The sequence below is a fragment of the Triticum aestivum genome, chromosome 1B, assembly GCF_018294505.1.
Source record: "Triticum aestivum cultivar Chinese Spring chromosome 1B, IWGSC CS RefSeq v2.1, whole genome shotgun sequence".
In the NCBI taxonomy this organism is placed as follows: Eukaryota; Viridiplantae; Streptophyta; class Magnoliopsida; order Poales; family Poaceae; genus Triticum; species Triticum aestivum.
The window spans coordinates 36,128,481-36,151,606 of record NC_057795.1 but is presented as its reverse complement, the minus strand read 5'-3'; the positions used below and the strand labels follow the sequence as shown (position 1 = coordinate 36,151,606).

The following is a 23,126-nucleotide window of genomic DNA, read 5'->3' as shown; positions in this document are numbered from 1 at the left end:
AAATTAGGATGCTGCCTCTTAAGTAGCAAGGGGTTGCAATTAGTGGTGCTAATTCTGCCCCTTGAATCATCAAGGAATATACTGCCCCTTGGCGACCCCAAACCGCAATCTCAAGCGTGACGCATGCCCAATATCATATTTTTTGCTAGCTAACCTTTAGAATCAGTCAGCAGAATCTAAAGTAGTGCCCCTTCCCTTGAAGATTCTTATGCATTCGGTGGTCAGCACACTGCTTACTCAGAAAGTAGATGCTGAAAACTGGAACCGCTCGACGCCTCGATCGCTCTTACCGGCCTTTTTTGTTTTTTCTTTTCCTTCAGAAATGATGGTTGACATTACTTCTTCAATTTATATTTTATTGATGTATGTTGTGCCCGGCCTGCTTCACGAAGTGAGAAAACAATTACCACAATGGTACCAAACATTTGCTTTGATTCTTTGGTACCAAGAAATCAGATATAAGAATAACTAGCATAGGAAGCAAGTCAACACAAGCAATTCTGAGCATTGGGCACCAAAGCCATGTGCCAGTTAACAATCTGCCTAGGTTTGACATGATGATACAGGAGTTTGAGAATCTCAGATGTTGCTGAATCTTGAGGCAAACCAAGAAGCAAACTTCTACTTTTGACCATTTTATGCGGCAAATGGCGGGTTTGTTCTTGTTGTTTACTCTGAGAGGGAAGCAAAGTTATCTTTGCTCAATATTATGCGTGGAACGGCAGATGCAGCGCAAGCTCCAAGTTCAGATTCAGACTTGAGAGGGACACAGAAGTAACTTATGGTAACATGTTATGTGCTGTCAGGGTGATTATTATTACTAACCCAATGGGCTTAAGTTGCCGAGACGACTAGAACTCCAGCCTTGAAACGCCAATCATCGGCAAGGTCTAGATAATAGCTCTACCTCTATAGCAAACTGCAAATTGGCCATTTCTGTTTCTCAGGCAATGTGTGTTCAGCAAGTTATCTGAATCTTCTACATCAACTGGACAGTTAGTGAGCAGCGAATAATTGCCCCTTATATAATACTGACTTAAGCGTATCGCAGGCACCGAGGGATCATGTTGCTTCAGGGTGCACAAAGGACTATCTTGCCAATTGGCCTTTGCGAATTCTTTCTCATTGCATCCAGCAATATGAGACGCAGCGAACAGATTCGAAAAGACGTGTGTTGTCATCTGTGTACTACTAGTAGTGTTACTACTTATCTTAAGAATCTTAAGTAGTTAGAAGCAGGTACATGATGGATTTCCCAGAGACTCTTTAATTTAGTCTCAAGTGCTAATTACTCTCTGTAGAAGGTTAGACATCACATAATCAAGTTTCTGATAAGATCCATGGCATAGAATCTTCATTTTAGTAAATTTCCTTTCTTATCTCTTAAATGTGAACAGGGGCAAGATTCCATTTGATCCCCATCAAACACTTCCACTGTGTGGAACAAACCGAGACGCCACAAACTCTCAAGTCCTGAAGTAGCAACAGAAGGCACTATTTAACACAAGTTGCAAATTAAAAACTAGAAAGTAGAGGATGCACAACTAAGCCAATCCACTTTTTTGCTGACATCAAGCAACAATTATTGATCAGTTCAGTCCAATCAGCCAGTGCGGTGTGGACACAAACAACCCCAAGAACCAATCATCGGTGATAACCGCTAATTTCAACATGCAGTGTTGGATTTATTTAATGTCCAGCCTCTGATGCCACTACTTGATGGTAGCTTAGCCTGGCTACTTTTGACTGGAAGAGCCATCTATGACACTATACCAGCGTTGCAAGTAAGTGCAGAAGGTATTAGATGCTCCTCGCGAAAATATTAAGGAAAACAAGAAGAGATCCAGAGATACTCTTTCATGTGGCATTTGGAGTAGGCATGGGACGTTTGATAAGAGCATCATTAAGCAGGCGATCTTCATCGATCATCGGTGCGATACTAATTTAATTGTCCATTACAGGTTGCCCTACTAATCAGCCTAGCTAGTCATGACCAAAACTGATGGGACTGACAAAAGTAAACTCTGCAGGATTCAGTGGGCCACAATTTATCCCAGGAAAAGGAAAATGGGATTTTCGTTGGCACAAAGTACCATATCGTCATAATCTACAAAAAAAAGGAATAGAAAGTTTTGACACGAAGTACCATGTCATAATCTCATCTCAGATCTCAACTGACCCTCTTTTGCTTTCTGATATGAAGTGCACTTCTTGATATCCTTCCTACCACGTTTAAAAGATTCTGCTGTTGAAATTTTCAGTCCTTCCAAAACAAGACAGGACTCTAGAGGAGGAAACAGTTGACCTTGAGAATATATAAAGGCCCTCATGAGTCATGTGCACAGGTCAAACCTGAATAAGCCCCTGTGGTTGATCTGAACTGAACTACTCAAGCGGCCGTGCACAGGTACGTGCATCATCATGCTACATATATTTTCTGTTAATCCAAGGGATGCACGAGCTCGCGACGCGTTGCGTGTAGCTCGAACCACTTGCATTGCATCCAAGGCGAGCAGCGATACTCGACGCCGGTGCTTCCTTCTTCATCTATCTCTAGGGCCAAGTTGTGCATTTCTTTAACCGGGGAAACATATACTAGATTAAGTGTCACTACTGCCTAGCTACTACTGGCTGATTTGTTTTATGGTGCAAATGGCCTATAAATACTGCTGCGGTTTGATGCGTTTCTTCTTCATCAGCTTCTTCTTCTTCTTCTTTTTCTTCTTCTTTTTCTTCTTCTTCATCATCTTCAGAGTTTCAGAGACCGATCAATTGGGTTCAGAGCAATGATGAAGAGGTTTGCTTTCGAGGAGAAGGAGATGGCACGCGTGCTTCTGCTTGTGTCGCAGGAGCAGGCGATGCCCATGCCGATGCCGATGGCGGTGCGCGGTGACCGTGCCCCAGAGCGGGTGTTCGTGTGCAAGACGTGCGACCGCGTGTTCCCGTCTTTCCAGGCGCTGGGCGGGCACCGGGCCAGCCACAAGAAGCCGCGGCTGGACGACGGCGGCGACCTCAAGCCCAAGCTCCACGGATGCTCCGTCTGCGGTCTTGAGTTCGCCATCGGCCAGGCGCTCGGTGGCCACATGCGGCGTCACCGCGCCATGGTTGCAGGCGGAGGCAGCGGCGTCATGGCCATGACGCCGCGGACAGCAGCGATCAAGAAACACAACGACAGCAGCGACAATGCCGTTGTCGGTATGAAACGCGGGCTGTGGCTCGACCTGAACCACCCACCTTGCGACGAGTATGGCGCCAGCTGCGAGGGCGACGACGAGTGCGGCCACGACGCAGCCGCCGCCGGGTACACGTTCCACCAGTTCCTGGATATCGGCACCATGGCGGTGGACTGCGTCTAGCTACCCCATCTCCCCCTATTGCTGGGATTTTGCAGAATAGTACAATTTTTTTTTCTTTGTGCTCTTTGGCAGTAACTTCTTTTTTTAAACCCTTTTTCTTCTTCTTTTTCCTTTTTATGCATGGAGAGATCCATATTTTGTAGTAGTAGATGAGTGCCTGGAAGACATACCATGGTACATAAGTCATCTCTTTGAGATGATTAATTTAGTGCTTAATTTGGTGGCTTCGGAGGCTTACCAGAGCTTACCTCAGGTTTTCCGGTTATAATTTGTCCGGTTATTGTTGACCAAAAAAAAAAACCTTTGGTCCATTTTTTTTCCCGCCAAAAAAATGGCTCAACATGTAATTATCCAATTGCAGTAAAGTATATATAGAGCTTATGATTTATCAGTTGGTGGCCCGAGGTCATCTTACCCCTTTTAGTATGTGCTCGTTCTTACCAAACAAATTTGATGTTTGAATAATTTCCACTTGGAACCAAAAATTATCGTGTGAGATCCAAGTTCAACTGTGAACTAATTAAGGAACTATCTACATTAAACCTGGAAATTCGATCTAAAAAAACTTGGGAATTCTAAAACCATTTAACATGAACTCAAACCTAGTTTCCAAGAGTGATTTGTATTTATGGCCTTCCAATAAACGGTGGAATATTTCAAATATTTAGGAAACGTAGGACATTGTAATCCACACAAATTCATAAAAACATAACAATTTATGTCATGTGTACAAATCAAGAAAGTTCATTTATCTCTTGGGTGTTTGCATGGAACACAAATGGATCTAGTTTTTTTTTCATCTTCTTTTAATTCTCTATGCCCCACATTTCTTAGGTTTTCTAGAAATAATTTTGGTAGACGAAGCCACCCTCCAAACTTTAACCCTGTATGTAGTATTTTTGTTCAAGTTAGGAGTTTCCCGAACATGAAAAAAAAACCTAAAACAAGACATGGCTATGGATTTGGAACCTGCAAAAAATCATCAAAAATTGTAACAGTTATCTCATCATCCATACGATAAAAAGGGAATAGGTGTCTATTTTTGTTCTTGCACATGACACGAGTGGTCATAGTTCTGGATACAATATTGTGGCATTCCTAAAAATCAATGAATTATTTTCACATCTTGTGATTACCCCCAAATGCCAAAACCACTATCCAACACAAAGTTAGGTTCAAGTTTAAGGGCCCAATTCAAAAATCACCCCAACCCATGCAAATGTTGAGTGGTGGAGTAAATTCCGTAGTTTGCAAAAGTATGAAATTAGCACACTCGTTTAATTCACATTAACTGCAATAGATACCTGCGTGGCCACTAAACGAACGTGAATTTTACATGCATTGGTGAGTTTTCTTTTAATCTTTGCATGCACGGATTTAATGCACCTGAAAATATCAACAAACTACGGAGAGCAATACAAGCATGACTAACAAAATGGAAAATCGAAAAAGTTTGAGATATGTCATTAAACCGGAAAGAAGGGAGTAGTTGGTTGTATTTACTTAGAGAAAATACAGATCAAATTGTTATAGATTATCAACACTTTTGCATCAATGTTCTCCTCACTACTAGGGAAAAGCCCAGCAGTAGCGCGGGTCTAAGGGCTATCAGTAGCGCGGGGCACCGCACTACTGATACGGCGCTACATCTAACGTTTAGCAGTAGTGCGTTTTTACCCACACTACTACTATACCTATTTAGCAGTAGCGCTGTCCATACCAGCGCTACTGCTAAGTGGCGTTTTTCTGTCCAACGCTACTACTATATTTTCACATATCTTTTTGTGCTACATATTTGCGATGTTTTTGTATAGGTTTTGTACAATATTCTAATCAGATCATAAACATGCAATATGCTCATCATATCATACACATAATAGTCTCATCGTATCATCCAACACAAATCATGCCGTCACTAATCACAATATAGCTATACAAGTTACATGACGACATGTCTCATCATACATAATGTAGTACCTAGGCACCGGTTTGTATCCCTCTCTCGCACTAGCGTGAACCTAAACTAACTATTTTCCGCTTCGGCTCTGCTATCGAACCCTCTCTGGTTGTCGCTCGGAAACCGGTACACCTGGGCCTGACACTCCGGCCACTCGTCGTATACTCCTGGTGTAGCACTTCTTCGCCATCGATGATCTATGTACCTGCATCGTCACATGAGTCGATAATATGCAACATATATAGTTGAGCAACAGAAAGAGACAGAGTTGGCAAAAATAGAGGCAACATATCAGAAGCATAAATAACAAAGCTCATCGTACCCAAAATGCCCTAACTAGAGTGATCATCGCTAGTTGAGGAGGATGGTTTAATTACATCACAAATAAATTTTCATCGTGCATAACTGAAAGTTTCGTCATAGAGAAAGTATGGACTAAATGGACACATTGTCATATATCGTCAATCACTCCAACCTGTTGTGCCATCCATCCAAGTCAGGGAGGAAGTCCCCCAGCATAGTGAAAGGCTTCAGGTCGAGACGCTGAGCGGCTACGCTTGTTCGAACATTTTCCCGCGACATTTGCCCTTCTTCGTAATACATCCCTGTTTTTTCGAGGACCTCCTTCATGATGATTTGGGCAAGTTCACGCTGGATGTGATAGAACTCAGCTCGGAGTCGATGATCCGGGATATCTCCTAGCTTCTTTGCCCATTGCAGAATATGGGCATCACCGGATCTAGGTGACATGCGAAGGTTCTGCTGATCCTGTCTGTACTCTAGCATGTGGTGGAGGACATAGAATCCATCACTGAGAGTACCACTCAGTTGCTGGATGCAGCGGAAGTCGATCTTATGGCCGAAGGCGGGCGCGCGGTTCCTTGTCTTCTTGAGCGTGATCTCTCCACCCCGTAGGCCGTAGCTAAAGATATCACTGTCGAGAATAGACTTGATGTGGGTGTAATCCTTTTTCTTCATGTTCTTCGACGAGTCCAAGTACAGAGTGCGGGAGAATCGGGGGTAAACGATGATGAGGGCAGCGCGCCCGTCGCTGAGCAAAATAAGTACACCTCAAATTAGCCTCCACCTCAAATTAGTCTCCTTGTCCTTATTGCCGACCATGAAATCGGCGATGTAGTTACTCGCGTATTCACGATGCTTTAGGCAAACTGCCAAGAAGCCCTCGTGCATGAAGTACGGGTCAGCGACATAGATATAAGGTATCTGCCCAATCCTGATGATGTGGTTCATGTACAAGGCAAAAATACGGACAAACGTGAAATACAACTTTTTCAAGTGAAACAAGTCTAAGATGTAATCGAATCGAAGGAAGAACTTTTCCACGAGGAATGTGTCGACATACAACCTTTGCTGCGGCACGTTAACCACGTAGAGCAGGTATCTTGGATTTTCCGAGGCGATCAACCTTTTCTCTCTCCGCGACATATCGTCATGAAGTCTCCTGAGATCGTCGTATATGGCCTCTACCGCTGCCTTAGGTAGGATCAGATCACCGGGGATATGGTATTTCACCACACCTATGACAGGTATACGGTCTTGAACCCGAGGCTGCGGAGGCCGCTGGCTCATAGAAGCAGCTTTGTTGCCTTTCCTCGGACTCTTCCTATGCTTCTTTGCTACTAGAAGGTCGCCTATAATACGTTCGTCCTCCGGCAATTCAGACAGCGACTCATCACACTCAAACCCTGAGTACTCATACTGCTGAGCCATCAATTCTCCGTCGTCATAGGTGCCAGTATTGAGATACTGTAGAGGGTCATCGTCATCCTCATCGATGGCATCGATATACTGCAAAAGGAACATGGATCATTTACAAATGTGACTAAACATGCAGTCAAATTGATCAGAACCTAAAATTAGGGGGTAAATTAATAATTACCAGCAGTATCATGAACTCCTTCGTGACGGCGTCCATATCAAAAATCTTGTTGACTGGGTCCCAACGGCACCGGGGCCTGATGATGTCACACTCCTGCGGGATGGTGAACTCCGCCATGGGGTCTGGGATACCCAGACTTTCGTGTTCCGCGTCCTCCTTGGCCCATATGGGCCTCTTCTTCGCATAACCACAACTTCCGAGGTGGTGGCACCCCATGTTCCTCTCTGGAAGCCCCTTCATGTACTCCGACTTTTCTTTGGCAGCTTCGGCAATGCAAGCCTTCTTGAATATTTTGAACTGCTCTTCCATAATTGTCGGATTATCCTTTACAATCTCGGAGTAGGGTTCCTTTTTGGCGATGGTCCGATGTTTCACCCTTACTTTCCAGGCGGACAACGCGCCGCTAGACTTACCCATGGCGCGTTTGTTTATCTTCTTCATTGCCAGTTCTTGCCACGGTCAAGTATATTTGATTTCATCCCAACCCGGGAACAAGAATACCTGGTGCAGCTTAGTTAGGAGGGAGTGCGCCATATCTTGTATCTTCTTTAGTTTCTCATCGTTGATGGTGGTGGTTGCCCGTAGGATGTAGCCTATTTGATTGCCGTAGCACGCGCGCGCTTCCGCGGGCTCTTTTGGCTCAAAATTGCCAGAGTCCTCCTCCATGACCACCAGTTTAGTAGTGTTGAGCTGGTTTGGGCGTTGTATCCTCTTCGGTTTCGGTTCTATACCGGCTTCGCCAGTCTCGGTGCCGGTCTCGGCGCCGGTGTCGGTCTCAGCACCGGTCTCGATGTCGGTCTCAGTCTCTGATGTGACAGGTGGGCCCTGCAACAACCGTTGCTCCTCGAGAAGGTTCAAATATGTGTCTGCCGCCTCGTAGACGTTGCAATGACCAGAACCCTGTCCTTCATTGTTGCTAGCCATGTTTCCTATGATTAAATCTAATCAATTAATTCTAAACCTATGAAATGAATAATGACATAAAAAGGCCTATGTTTTGCAGGAATGTTGATTCATTCCCGTTGCGGCAAATCCCGGGTACTCGATATGTCCTAGTTTGTAGCACAAGTCATGCCGACATTCACAGAAATTTCAGCATGACCTTTGCTACAAAGTGGACAAATTGAGCGCTTGAAATTTGCCGGAACATAAATGAATTAACATTCCGGCAAAACATATGCCACTCGGCTTCATTCCCTGCAAACAACAAAAGGCCGCTTGGGCACAATCGAACCACTTCTAAGTTGCATATAACATGACCACTTAAGAACCTGTACACGAGCAACTACAGCAATAGATATACATGAGCAAACACTATTGAGGAATTTGCACATAACATGACCACTTCAATGAAAAGATATAATCAACAATAATAGAATATGCAAATGAACATCAATGACATATATCATATAACATCAATCTTGTTTTTCGTTCGTATAGCAACAATTACTTTAACCAAGTTTTTGAAAAGAAAAACAATTCTGTGTTTTGTTTATAGCTAAATGCCATAGGAACTATTTTTTATTTATAGCTAAATGCTTTTATCTTTTTGTTTAAAGCTATAACTCTAGGAAGGGATCATCTTTAAAATAAAACTTGCCTAAATTCTTTTCCTTGAAAAATAGTTGTCTTTTCAAAAACCAAAAACCTTTGCAAAATGACCTCACTAAACACTTCTCTGCCTAGGACAGAACCCAAATTCTGTTCTAGCTATTCCTCTCACACATACACACATTATTTTCTTTTCATCCAAATTGTTTTAGAGCAAATATTCCAACAATACTTGACCTTATTAGAAATTGCAAAGGAACTCCATTTTGTCTAACCCTTCTGACCTCACCAAAATTTCCACAGCAAGACCTTAGTACCTACACCCAATTTCTTCAAAAATATTTAGGTCCATAGTCCAAATAATTCAAATTTCATTTGAATGAATTTGACCAGATTTAGGTCCATAGTCCAAATAATTTTTTTAGCTAAATGCTACTGTTTTTGTTTATAGCCTTTATTAATTTAAAGCTAAATGCTACTATTATTTATATACCCTCTGTAAATTTAAAGCTAAATGGAATTACCGTTTAGCCATTTTCATAAAAAATTGCCCCAGCTAATTTCCTAAAAAAATTGCTATTTTTTCCTAAATTCTAAAAAATGCATACTGTCCTAAACAAATCTAGGGTTGCAGGGCGATCAATGGCGGCGACAGAGAAGTTGGGGGTAGGGGGAGAGTGGGGAAAGGACTTAGCAAAAAATTTGGGCCCGCACGGGGTTAAGTCATAGCTAAGTTAGCTATAGGGCTTTCTACTAAAACGTGCTACTGCTATAGGAAGTAGCTATTTATTTTCCTTTTCCTTTTCCTTTTATCGAAGGAACTTAGCTATAGCGCGGGCCTATAAAAAGCGCTACTGCTAGAGTAGCTATAGCGCTTCGTCAGAACAAGCGCTACTGCTATGCCTTTCTTCTTTATTTTTATTTTCTTATATTTTTTTTCATTTCTCCTTTTTCTATTTCTTTCATTTTCATTTAATTTTCTATTTCTTTTTTATTTTATTTGCCTTTTCTTAGCAGTAGCGCTCTGCACCAAAAACGCGCTAGTACAATGAACTTAGCGGTAGCGTGCTTACCGCAGGATTGCTACTACTATTTCTAGCCTACCGGCAACAGTGTGAGAATTACAGTAGTAGCGCCTGTACGTTCAAACGCGCTACTGCTACCACCATAGCTGTAGCGCCCTTTGTTGACGCGCGCTACTGCTAAGTAGCAGTAGCGCTTTGTTTTGGCCAGCGCTAGTGCTATACCTCTGTGTATAAGGTTTTCCCTAGTAGCGCTATTTTTAACAACAAAATATTTTATGAAGTCATCATTGCTAGTAATCCTATACTGAATGCTTATCATGGTAACATGGTTATCTCAAATACATTGTGTAGTTACAAGCTGAATTACCCACACAATTATGCAACTAGATATTCTAATAGACAAATGACTAGATTTTCCATTCTATATATAAACAGTTCTACAATAATGCATGTCTTTATGGCTCGTCGTCAGAGCAAGAACTATGGATTGTTACATAATCTTGTCAAAGCTTCATGAATTAATTGGCAGTAGTAGTTTTGAAGATTAGTATGTATGTTATGAGGACATGAATTTGAATATAGGCCTTATTTTAAAACCATTTCATAGAGATAATGTTTAGAGATGGCATTGTGAATTAGCAGAGAAAGAAAATTAAAAAAAATTCTTGTCATCATAAGTTTAATTAACCTTATTTTATTTTATTACATATACATTTAAAGTGGAGACAAGGTCACTAAAAAAAATTTGTGACTTACTCTATTTCCTTTTTGCGAGATAACTTACAGTTTGTCCTCGTATAGGCGTGGACGCATGGTGAGATCTGAAGCGTTGATTTATTTATTGTCAAAAACATTTGTAAATAAAACCGTTGGTTTATCCCTAAAAGCAATACTTTTTCAGTGATTCCTAAAAATAATTGGATACCGGGTGCGTTACAAGTTGAAATACAAAACCAGTAGTAGTAGTATTAGTTATCCTGGACGCAACTGTTCTAATCCTAAGCTCATGTGAGCTCGGGTGAATAGTAAAATCAGAAAATGAAAACAAATTCAGAAAGTTCTGATTTTTTTCATGTAAACATTGATAAATGTTTGTTTTCTTGCAAAAGTTCATCATCATATGACATTCGTGGAAATCGAGGAAAAAAACGGGTGTTCCAAAATATTATTTTCAAACGCATTTTGGAGCATCGATTTTGTTTTTGTCACATTTTCCACGAATATCATTTCATGATGAAAATTTACAAGCTATGAAAACATTTGGCAATGTATCGCACTAAAAAAACAGTTCTTTTACTGTTCACCCGAGCTCACATTAGCCTACATGGAACACTTCGGTAGTTGCATGTAGTAGTAAAGAAAGCCAGTATTCCCCTTAATTATGCAATGCTTGATGAGGTTATGATGAGCACACAAATATTGACAAATGCAAAGCATCCCTAATTAATATTTTCTAGCACAAGAATTGATGCATGCCTTGGTGATTCCACCTTCAAGGAGAAGCGCGTAGAATTGTTACTTACTATACTAAAGCGATGGAATCTTGACTATTGAGGCCTGAATTATCCTAGCTAGCTTTTCTTAAGGATTTCTTTTAGCTGAATCTTCCTAGCTACTAGTTAATTAGTTTAGTCCATAGTAGTGCTTCTCATGTGTGCATGAGAATAAGTATACCTTCTTGCCCAAGGTTAAACAAGTGTTTATGAAGAAGCAAATTTACATTGCAACTCTCCTTGCAGCTTTACGCGTATGATTGATAAATGGTGGTGTACATACGTATGCAGAAAAGTGAAGCTGTTCCAGCTGATTAATAAACTGCTGGCTGCCTTTTTTTTTGAGACAACAACTGCTGGCTGCTAACTAAAGGCAGCTAAGTTCTAATGTTGATGGCAGATCAGGCTCAGCTCAACTGCAGATTTGGGTTGAGATGGACATGGCCCAAAGGCTCACACATCACACATGCTACCAAACCGACGCAAAGCTTCATGCATGCTCGTTCATGTTAGGGCCTGGTCGTCATGTTTGGTTCGGCCAGCCAGAAGGCATTTCCTTTGTCCATGTAAACATTGTGACGGTTGAATAAAGGCTTCGCGAGGTTGTCTTAAAAAAAACTGCATGCATGCATGAACTGTATAACAGACAAAGTGACGTCGATGCCATGCAAAGATGGTGTCTAAAGCCCTACCCTTTCTTTTTGGAAAAGCAGGTTAAAACCCCGGCCTTTACATCAATCGATGCATACAAACCCTCTTTACTATTATTTAGCAAATGTCGTTTCAAAAAAAAAACCTACTTGTTCATGGCAGATAGCACTCGCCCCCGCGTCGCCTCTCTGCCGCCGCCAGACCCCCCTCCTCCCCCCTCCACGCGGTCATCGGAGGATGCTGTGGAGGCTAAGCCCGCGCGGCGGACAGCGGCGGCAGGGCCCTCTTCCCTCTAGCGTGGAGGAGCTCATGGTGGTGAGGCTCGGCTCCATCTGCGCGCTGCTCGGCGGCTGCGGCGCCACTGCGCGCATGCGGAGCTCCGGCCGGTGGATCCTCTTCGGCGGCCAGGGCGGGGTGGCGGCCCCCCTTCTACCTGGAGGTGGTCTTCGTGCAGGTCAGCTTGGCCGGTGGCGGCTCGCCAGATCTGGGCGGACGCGGCCAGGTCAAGTCCTTCCTGGGCGGTTGTAGTGGCGCAGGCGTCCGGTGACTCTGTGTGATAGGTTCGGGCGGGGTGGCAACCCTCCCTCCTGGCTCTCGCTTCGGTGGTTCTGTGGTGGTGGGCGCCAGATGTTGCTCTGGCCCATCTGCCTTGGCAGTTGGCGAGGAATGTGATGGCTCTGTGCGGCAATGGCGCATTCGCAACGTTGGAGGTGTCAGACCAGTGCAGGCCTACGCGGGGATGTTGGTCATGCTTCTCCAGGAGTAAGCCTTGCCGGCCGGCGGTGGTGGTGCTCGTGGGCATCGCTATTCCTTCTTGGAGGCGCTGTCGAGGAGGTTACCTGTCCTCAACTCTCGGGCCATGATCTTCAGGCAAAAGTGATGATCCATTGGATCGAGTGGCGACAACATGTTCTAATGTCGTTTTCCCTCCTGGGGGCACCGTCTTGAAGATCTTGGTCCCATTTGGGCTTTGTCCTCGATAGTCGGTTTGTTCCTGAGCGTGAAGAAGGAGTTGCGGGTTGCGGGGCGATACGGTGGCAATGATAATAGGCGATTGGCAGTTCGGAGTCCGTCGACGCCAGCTGGGCTCCTTTTCTCCTGCGAGGCTCATCATTGAAGTCGGAGCTTCCTGTTCATCGACGTCGCCGGTCGATTGTTTGGCTTTGGCCAGCAGGGCCCTCGTGTCTCATTCGTTCGGACAGGTCTTGACAGGTCATCCGTGCCGAAGTCGGAGTCGCTTGCTTGTGGAGAGGCGATGACAATGACATTGTAGGCAATCTTGACCGTGTCCTCTCCTCGGCATTGTGTGTGGCTCTTTTTTTTTGCGGGAAAAAAGTGAGTTTTATTCCATGAACATAGGGATACAATCACGTGGCACAAGTCCCGTTATACATGGCGGAACTCCTAACAACCACACTGCACTACAAGACCCGGTGCGGCTATAAGAGGCCAAACAATCTGCAACCCTATTTTGACTTCTAGTAATTTCTTCGGAATGAACTCCCTTTCCTCCATAAGAGACTTGATTTCAGCAACAAGATGGCCATAGACGGATCTGGACAAACTTGCATCAACGAGTGAAGATAACGCTACTGAAGAGTCTGATTGTACCCATACCGGTAGAGCGGAATGCTGGAGAGCCAGCGCCATACCTTGCATAATTGCATGAATTTCTGCCTCCAAGGCATCCTTACAGTGGAAAAGAACCCGGTAGGCCGAGAAGATGATAGAGCCATCATGTCGACGCAACAGCAAACCCGTAGCTGCCGAACCGTCCATTGGCTGAAAGGTGCCATCGACACACAGTGCAACATAACCAGCCGGCGGTGGGGGCCAGGGTTCCACTTCCACTGGAGCAGATTCAGGCCGGACATCCGGTTCTTGGACCACGTTCATCTTCCCCGTGATCATTTGCTCAGTAGTGAACTGTTTCGATAATCTGAGCGACCTCAGATAGCTGTCCAAAAAAGCGACCGACGCCTCCACTGGTGAATATTGTTTGCCATGAGTGACATCTGAGCGCACATTCCATATACGCCAGCAAAGAAGGATAACCATATCCCGTACTTGTGTTGAGCACGCAGCAAGTACGTGAAGAAGCCAATCAGGACCCGAATTAACAAGGAACTCACGAGGTGGCAGATTCCACACGCTCCACATCGCCTCCCATAATGATATCGCATGTGCACAGGAGATAAGAGGATGGAATGAATCTTCTCTTTCAATACCACACATAGGACAAGTGCCCCGCCTGCTGATATGTCTATAAACCTTGCACTCGTTTGTCACCAAAGCTCTCGAGCAAGCCTTCCACGCTGAGATACGCATCTTAAGAGGGACCTTAGACTGCCAGAGTAGTTTCCACAACTTTCGCTCACCATCTGGGGATGAGCTGGACGCCCCACATGCAACGCTCTCCTCCCGAGCCGAGGTCGCCAGGTGGTAGGCACTCTTCACAGAGAAAGAGCCATGTTTTCCAGGATGCCAAGCAATGAAGTCATCCCTTCTTCTTGGTGAAGCTTTGATCTTTAGAATTTCATTGATGTCCATCTCCCAGAAATGATCCCTGAGCCGTTGTAAGTTCCATGCTCCAGTTTCTTCCAAGAAGTCTGACACACGATTAAAACGACAATTCCTCTTAGGAGTGATTGGTCTACAATCGTGTCCCCGTGGGATCCAAGGGTCCCGCCACGTTCGGATTTTAGACCCGTCTCCAACTCGCCAGATTATACCTCTCTTCACAAGTTCCAACCCATGGCTGATTCCTTTCCAGACCTCCGAAGCTCGTTCAGAGAACACCGTATCAAGAATATTTCCGTTGGGATAATACTTTGCACGCAGCAGACGAGCGCATAAGCTTTCCGGTGTGTCAATAAGCCTCCAAGCTTGCTTAGCCAACAAGGCTTGATTAAACGTACGCATATCACGAAAGCACATCCCCCCTTTAGCTTTGGGTAAGATCATCTTCTCCCAACTCAACCAAGCCATCTTCCTCTTCCCGTTTTCCACGCCCCACCAGTATTCCCTCATAAGCCGAGTTAAGTCATCACAAACGGAAGCCGGAAGCTTGAACACGCTCATGACATAGGTGGGGATAGCCAGCGCCACCGACTTTATAAGAATCTCCTTAGTACTAGTGGAAGTATATTGCTCGCTCCAATCCACGAGCCTCTTACTCAACCTTTCTTGGGTAGTCTCAAACCTGCCTTTATGCATTCTTCCTTGCGGCACTGGCAGCCCCAAGTACTTAGGCTCGAAAACCTCCCGCAAGATACCCAAAGTATGCTTTATAGACTCTGAAACAGCCCCCGGACAGTTTGTGGAGAAAAGAATGGAACACTTGGAAGGGTTCAAGAGCTGAACCGTAGACTGTGGGTCTTTGTGGGTACTAGGTCGGCTGGTGCCCTTCTTTCTGGGCGTGTTGTAACGATTTTCACCCGGTTTTTCATAAGTTAACAGGGCAATTCTCTTTTTCTTTTTTAAGAAATCAAGATCCTCAGGGGCTGAGTTTCGGAAAAAAAAAATGGCAAACAACACTCAGAAAACAATCGACATGCCAGAGTAATTTCGCATGTAGAAAGCCCCGTTTTGATGAAGATTCAATCGGCGCTCACGTATCACGGTTAACTGCATATTCTCTCTTGATGGACCTAATCAGGGCCAGTGCTTATGACATCTGCCGTAGTTTTTTTTGCCACAAGGTTGAAAAGGCGTGAATATTGTCTAGAAAGCCGAGTATTTCCTAACAAGTCCATCCAAAACAAAAGAGAAGTGGGCTGTAAATAAGAGCCAGCTCCAACAGGTGCTTCAAGAATCACGGGAAAGTGTAAGGCGGACCATGTATTAATAAAATAGTACTTCTCCATTTCTAAATATAAAAATATAAGACGTTTTGGCAGTTAAAATTAAACCTCCAAAACGTCTTATATTTAGGAACCGAAGGAGTATATATTTATACTATACATGATAGTTATAAGAGTAACTATAAATGACATGACAACAACATATAGTCAACAATTGGCTCTATTGTTATTCTCTTTCTTAGACTTACGCGCTTCCCAGAGTGATCCGGTCTCCTTTTAGTTAACTATAAATGACATGACAACAACAAATAGTCAACATATAGTCATCATTCCCGAGCTTCCTGATGCGGATAGGAAAACTTGGATACTTAAAGGGACAAGTTCTCAATTTGCATGAAGACTAATTAAAGGAACACTTTCGATTTGTTGTGAACGACTCTTCATCAGAACAGAAAAAAAAAACTCATGTAGAATTTATATTCTGGGAACACTCTTGTAGAAGTTAATTTTGAGCTGACACAACTTCTCGAAAGCGCATAAAATTAGGTTACGACGTGCTGCTTGGCGCGGACCAGATAATATATCTGGCTTAGGTATTAGTAGTTTAAAAGTAGTTTGAATTAAGGTGGCTTTTCGGCTGCATGAAGCCAGAAACTGGAAGAGGCCTTTTCTAGATACTGCCAGCCAGCCAGCCAGCATTGTAGTATCAGATTCAAGATACTGTTTCATGTGGCTACTTGGGACGGCCGTGAGGCATTTCTTGCATGAGCTCATCATTCATGAGGCAAGCACCACATATATATATAGTTGCCTTTCTAGATTGTGATGTTGGTCTAGTCATTGTTAACTTTGCCTGGAAGACTGCGACGAATGCCTCGCCAACTTGGCAAAAGAAGCACATTACCGAAAAAGGCTTTACGCCCCGCTTTATAAATAAAGCAAACCGCCAGAGCACACATACATCGACTAGTCCACACACACACACGAGTCTCACAGGAGTAAGTACAAAAGGTTCTGCTGAGGGCACAGCTCAACAAGCACAAAAACGAAAAAAGAAATGCGGCAGAAAGCATGAGCCACGCCTAATCTGGCTCTGGGGGCGGCGGCGATAGACGGACAGCCATCGAACGAAGGTCGGCGATGAAGACGGTGATGGCATCCCGGTCCTGAGGGCGGCTAAGCGGCCGCCAGAGCTGCAAGTAACAAGACAGTTTGAAAAGAGCGTCAGTAGCCCGTCAAAGGGGGATGTGCTGGATCACAAGTTTATTGCGGATCGTCCAGAGGGTCCAAGCAAGGGACCCAATCTCAAGCCACCTAATGTAGCGAGAAGTTAGGGGGGAGTTCTGGAGTTCGGCAAATAGGCCAGGGAAGTTGGAGTGGCACCAAGTTCCACCAACCACCTCTCTAAAGCAGCTCCACACAAATTGGGTGGACACACAAGAGAAGAAATGTGATTCGAGTCTTCGGGGACACCACAGAGAGGGTAGAGGCCAGATCCGGGGCCATTACGCTTGCTAACCTCAACCCCGGAAGGGATCCGGCCGCGGATCCACTGCCACATGAAGATCCGGATCTTGAGTGGCAGGCGGATGGGCCACACCTCCGAGAGGGGGGCAGGGGCGGTGGAGGCGGCAATGGCCTGGTAGAGGGACTTGGTGGAGAATTGGCCTGATGGCTCGAGTCACCACCTAACCAGATCAGGGCCAGCATCCACCACTGGCTCGTGAAGAGCGACGCAATCCAGGAGCTCATGCCAGGCGGCAGAGTCTAGAGGCCCAAATGGCCTCCGGAAGGCGAGACGCCCTAAGTCAATAAGGGCCCTCTCGACAAATATCGAAGGGTCGACGGCGATGGAGAAGAGGTCGGGGAAGCGCGCAGCAAAGGGGGTGTCACCAGCCCATCGGTCAAACCAGAACAGAGTCGCAGCTCCAGAGCCAACCGAGATGGAGGTGCCAATGCGGAGGACCGGGAGAAGTTGGACGACCGACTGCCAGAACTGGGAGCCGCCAGATCGCTGGCAGAAGTCTAGAGACTGTCCACGCAGGTACTTGTTCCGGATGATGTCAAGCCAGAGGCCACCTTGTCCTTGCGAGATGCGCCAAAGCCAGTGGGACAAGAGGGCGATATTCATGCGCTTAGAGCACATAATGCCGAGACCACCTTGATCCCGAGGCTTGTAGATGTCAGGCCAGCTGGCCATATGGTATTTCTGCTTATGGTTATCTCCGGCCAAATAGAATCGAGACTGGACTTTGGCAATCTCATGGTGGAGGGTCTCATGAAGGCTGTAGAAGCTCTACAAGAGGAGGCTGGAGAGGGAGGAGTTGATGAGGATCGTCCGGGCCGCCTTCGACAGCCACCGACCCTGCCACAGTTCCATGTGCTTTTGCAGCTTGGCCACAGTCGGGCGCAAGTCTGCGACTGTGAGCCTAGTGTCACTAATGGGAGTTCCCAGGTAAGTCGTGGGGAAGGAGCCCAAGCGGCAGTTGAGCTGGTTGGCGATGTCTAGGGGATTGGAGATAGATGATATACCGATTTGTGCCATGGAGGCCAAGTCATTGCACTTATGCTCGTGAGTTGTGAGCAACTATGTCGAATGTCTGGAACCTCCCTGATCTTGCCTCCATTCGGAACAGTGGGAAAATGTTGCTTGGTTCTCATGTCCTTTTGGAGAATTTGGCACATTCGCAATGAAGTAATGCACCATAAACCTGCACCCTCATGGAAGCTTCTAAAAGGTTTTTGGTAAGCTACTTAGACCCTGCACCCCCATGGAAGCAGGCATGAAGATCGATCTCACCTCTGCTAAGATTAAAGGAAGTCGCTAGTGACATATGATACAAGAGTAAAATGCACAGAACCACCACTTTCATGGCACAACTCTTGAAGAATCATCACTTTACAAAACGTGAAACTTTGCACCGAAACGAACAATTGACAGTGGCAACAAACATCGATGAAAAATGCTAAGCATTTGGATGACGTCACTAATCGGCTGGACCTGTTTCTCAGGCTGAGTTGGAAAAAATATGCCATGTAGGCATTTGGACTTGTCTTCTTCTTCTTCCATCTCTTTTCCCTCTTTGACATTATGACAAACACCTCGCATGCGACAACTTTGAGTTCCTTCTCGTCGGGTGTTCGGCCGTCTCCACTAAGATGCCCACCCACAGGCTCTTCTCCGGCAGCCACGCCCACATCCTCGGCCACCAGTGCATTGGCTGGACCAATTCATCAAGTGGGATCCAACTTGCAACGGCAGTGTCCTAGAAGGTGCCACGAACCTCGCCAGCTGACGGACGCTCAGGAGGGCGGGGACGATGCATGTCCTCCTCGTGCGAGACAGGGGGGACGGGGCGGCCGCCGGAGCAGGGGATGGCGCCGTCCTCCGGCCACAAGCGGGAACGACCATGGCCAGGAACATCACTTGAGATGGTGTGTGTGTGTTGGTGGCGGTGAAGCCATGGGGGAAGGCCCCTCGACCTCGTGCATGCGGGAGCTCTCGGAGGGCTCCTCTTGCTCCTTGTCCTTCTCAGTGTTGGTGGCGCAACCCCCACTGTGGCTCGGATGGGGTTGTTCCTGTCGGTCGGGAAGTCCATCGGGGCGGGTGGGGAGAGTGTCGGGAAACATATTAGAAAACAAAAAAATTCACCCTACGACCACCCAGGAACAATATGAAAATGCATGTAGGGTTTGGATCAACGATCGTTACTGACTTTGAGAGAGCACCTTAAGAAGATGAGCCGGTGTAGATCATACTTGGAGTCCCTTGAACATTGATGACGACCCCGCAAACCGCCCTCAAACGATCCGTCAAAACGGAAGACCGAAAGCACGACCTCTCTACTTGGTTGCAAGCGTACGGTTTTCACAATCCGGCAGCGCTTCGCCGTCCAGAGCTAATCGTTGCCGGAGAATTATGACGATTAGAGGTGGTTAGTACTAGCTCTAATTAGTCAATTTGGACCAACTAGAACTAGAACTAGATCAACTAGAGGAGGCTCCAAAATTTGTATGTTCAATTGTGGTCAATACCTCAAGCATATATAGGTTAGAGGGGGAGAGGAGGGCTGCCACCAAGGAGGGAAAGCCTCTTTGGGGCGTCATGCACACACACACAAGGAAAGGGGGGCACCGCCTCCACTCGGGCCTTCGTGGCCCAAGTTCGCTTCCACCTCTTGGCCTTTTAAGGCCCGTAATTAAATATAAAATGTTTTAAATACTTCTAGACCATTATATATATATATATATATATATATATATATATATATATATAATTTAACATCCTCGGAAACATTTTTCACCTATATATAATTAATCGTAATACCCAGTATTACCCAATATTCACCGAAACCCTTCCGTGACCCTCAAATGCTTCCAGAACCTCTCGGAACTATTTTGGATATTAATGAAACAATTCCAGAAATATATTCTCATTAGTCCCGTACCACTGACAGTCAGCAGATCATGATTACCTTAAGCTTATGACCCCGTAGGTTCGGTAAATCATAGACATGAACAAAACCCCTTCGTTGAATAGCCGATAGCGGAACCATGGACATCCATATCGGTCCCTATGATTACACGAATGATATTCAATTGAACCTTTGGTTATCATGTGATGTTCCCTTTGCTTTGCGATACTTTACAAAATTCGATGTGCATCGGTATTCTCCTGAGTCATCACCATGCTCACGATACCGTTGCACCTGTTACCGGTTTTGTTCTTCTTTCATGTTAGCGTGTTCCGGCATCCCCGTGACATAGGCCAGACAATGATGGATGACGTCACACCGGGAGGGCCCTATGAATATCTCTCCATCGTTAGAGCAGCAAATCTCACTCTCGAGCTATCCGGTCATTTGTCAAACTTTTCGGTGAGCCTGAAAGTTGTTGTTATGATCACCTTGTTACAGATGACGTTTGAGAAACCCCAAAGCCCACCGTCTGGTAGGAAGTGACCGAGACACTCTCATGGTCCGAGGAACTAAACCACATGCTAACACTCCGTGTTATAACAGATGATTTCAGACGATATGATTACAAAGTATAACAGACAAGTGTTGGGTCGATCCAATATGATTGTTCTTCTAACGCCATACCCTCAATGTTGTTTTAGGACTATCGTTACACTTAAAAATAATCTAAGATCCGAAAAATATGATGACCAACAACGCTTGAGCCAGTCTTAGAAGCGAGACCGGGAACCTATTGTTTACCATTTATCATTTCACACGTGCATATGAGTTTTTCACTGAATCGCATATTCCAGGATCAAAACAGTTATATCATGAAATATAAACTCTTAATTATGAATAATGAAAATACATCAATACAATATTATTGCCTCTAGGGCATATCTCCAACAAAGAGGACGACGGAGCGGCGGGTGCGTGGGGCGGGTGTGGGGGTGGTGGGGGAGGTTACATTAATGGGCGATGGGAGGAGATCTGGATGGGAATTTCATTTGATGAAATGCCTTAGAGAAAGAGGGGAGGAAAAAGAAGACGATGTTGTAGTTTATTGCCTACCTGGCACTTTTTTTTTGCCAACTCAGTATGACAAATGGCCTGACCGATTAGTGACGTCATCCAAATGCTTAGCATTTTTCATCGGTGTTTTTTGACATTGTCAAATTTTCGGTTAGGTGCAAAGTGTCATGTTTTGTAAAGTGGTGGTTTTCGGAGAGTTACACAATGGTTCTGTGCATTTTACTATAATACAGTCTTGAAAAAACGACACATGATAAAGGATGCAGTTCCCCCTCCCGTTTGGTCTCCGCCAATGCCATGCTGAATACTGATGGTTCATTTGCAGAGGATGGCACAATTGGAGCTGGTATGGTGCTGCCAGTGGCGGCGACCACCCCCCCCCCCCCCCCACCACCACCAACGATCGAGGAAAGTAGCGATAATAATAGGAAAGTTAGCAATTAATTAGCGATAACACATCTGGTTTCACGTACTCGCCGTGATTAACGCAAGAACTTAGGGCTGCACCGTCGCTGCCTCCTCCACCCCGGCTCCCTGCCCAGCTAACTGCTCACAATCAGATAAGGCGACGCCAATGCTGCGATGGGGGCATGGGGCAACAGGCTATCCTCCATGATGCACATGTCGATTCTCCGGTCTGGCCATCAAAATATTAAGGTTAGCAATAGCACTATCAATTACACATCTCTCTCTCTCTCTCAGCTTGTATGTGTCGAAATTATATATCAGATTTCTGTTCTATTGGTTACCTGGTATGTGATGCCAATTCTGAAATCTGCAGATCAGTGGTTATGAAGAGAAAGGCGCAGGGCACCATTTAAAACCATAAAGATTAATTCATTTTGAATGTCGTGTGATGGGAGACGACTTTGCTACTTTGCTTAGGCATAACCAGGCAATTCTCTTCCAGCATTGCATGATAATTTACATGGAAAGATAATTAACAGCTAAGTTCTCTTCCAATAAATTTCCTAATACTTTTTTATCTTGTTGAGAATCATAGAGTCATATTTTAAACTAATACAAATGCTATCATGTTTTTCTAGCTCGAAGTAATATTCTGATCATTAGTTTTGTATCGATTTTTTATACCGACGAAGCGGAAAATTACTGTACAAATGCACCATGCTTTTATTGAAAAAAAATTCTAGCCCCTACATCAAAATCCAGACTCCGTCACTCCACTTCCCCCCCCCCCCCCCTGTTTAAACCCTGGCTCCCTGGGTGCTGCAAGATGATAGAGGTCGCATTATATACTCAGCGTGTAGACAACACTTCTCCTGCCGGGAAGCACTTGAAGCTGATCTTTGTGCTTGCATGAAAGGACTGTCTTTTGCCATTCAGCGGACTGACCTGCCAATTATAATTGAAATGGACTCTGTTGTCGCAGTCAAGCTGATTCAAGCTTCGAATCTTGATAGATCGATTTATTCTTCTATAGTTAAAGAGATTAGGCACCTTAATTATGTTTGTTCGTGATTCCTGTGTTACTCATGTAAATCGCAATCAAAATAAGACTGGAGATAGCTTAGCTAAATTTGCTAGACTAGATGGCAGAACGATGACCTGGGTTGGTTCTGGCCCAATAGATTCTTTAGAGCTAGCCAAAGCTGATTGTACAGACTGCGGGATTTGAGTAATGCAAGAGTTTTCCCGCAATTTTTACAGAGCAATCTTGTATGCAGTAGACACATTTTGTATCTCAAATTATGAGTGCTTCATTTTTTGTGTGGAAAATTTTGCAGTTATATTCAATTATTACTCGATCTGGATGCTGACGTGTGAACTGCTTCATTAACTCAAATGGAGAACCAAACAAAAATATAAGAATGTGAGATCTTGCAAAGCATTAGGATGTCAACATAAATGTGTTTGGTTCTACTGGATGCTGACTGAAT

The 23,126-nt window shown here is 44.9% G+C and overlaps 1 protein-coding gene across 2 annotated transcripts; it reads left to right on the top strand.

The window, feature by feature from the left end:
- The first annotated feature begins 1,632 nt into the window (after positions 1 to 1,632).
- On the top strand, positions 1,633 to 3,744 carry LOC100192185 (zinc finger protein ZAT12). 2 transcript variants are annotated; one of them, XM_044507547.1, is made up of 3 exons: positions 1,633 to 1,931; positions 2,031 to 2,407; positions 2,754 to 3,744. In XM_044507547.1, the coding sequence occupies exon 3, from the start codon at positions 2,787 to 2,789 to the stop codon at positions 3,354 to 3,356; it is 570 nt and encodes a 189-aa protein (XP_044363482.1). In that variant the 5' UTR covers positions 1,633 to 1,931; positions 2,031 to 2,407; positions 2,754 to 2,786; the 3' UTR covers positions 3,357 to 3,744. The 2 variants fall into 2 exon arrangements, with proteins under 2 accessions (XP_044363482.1, XP_044363478.1); XM_044507543.1 differs by having other exon boundaries at positions 1,637 to 1,931; positions 2,031 to 3,744.
- Positions 3,745 to 23,126: the final 19,382 nt, after the last annotated feature.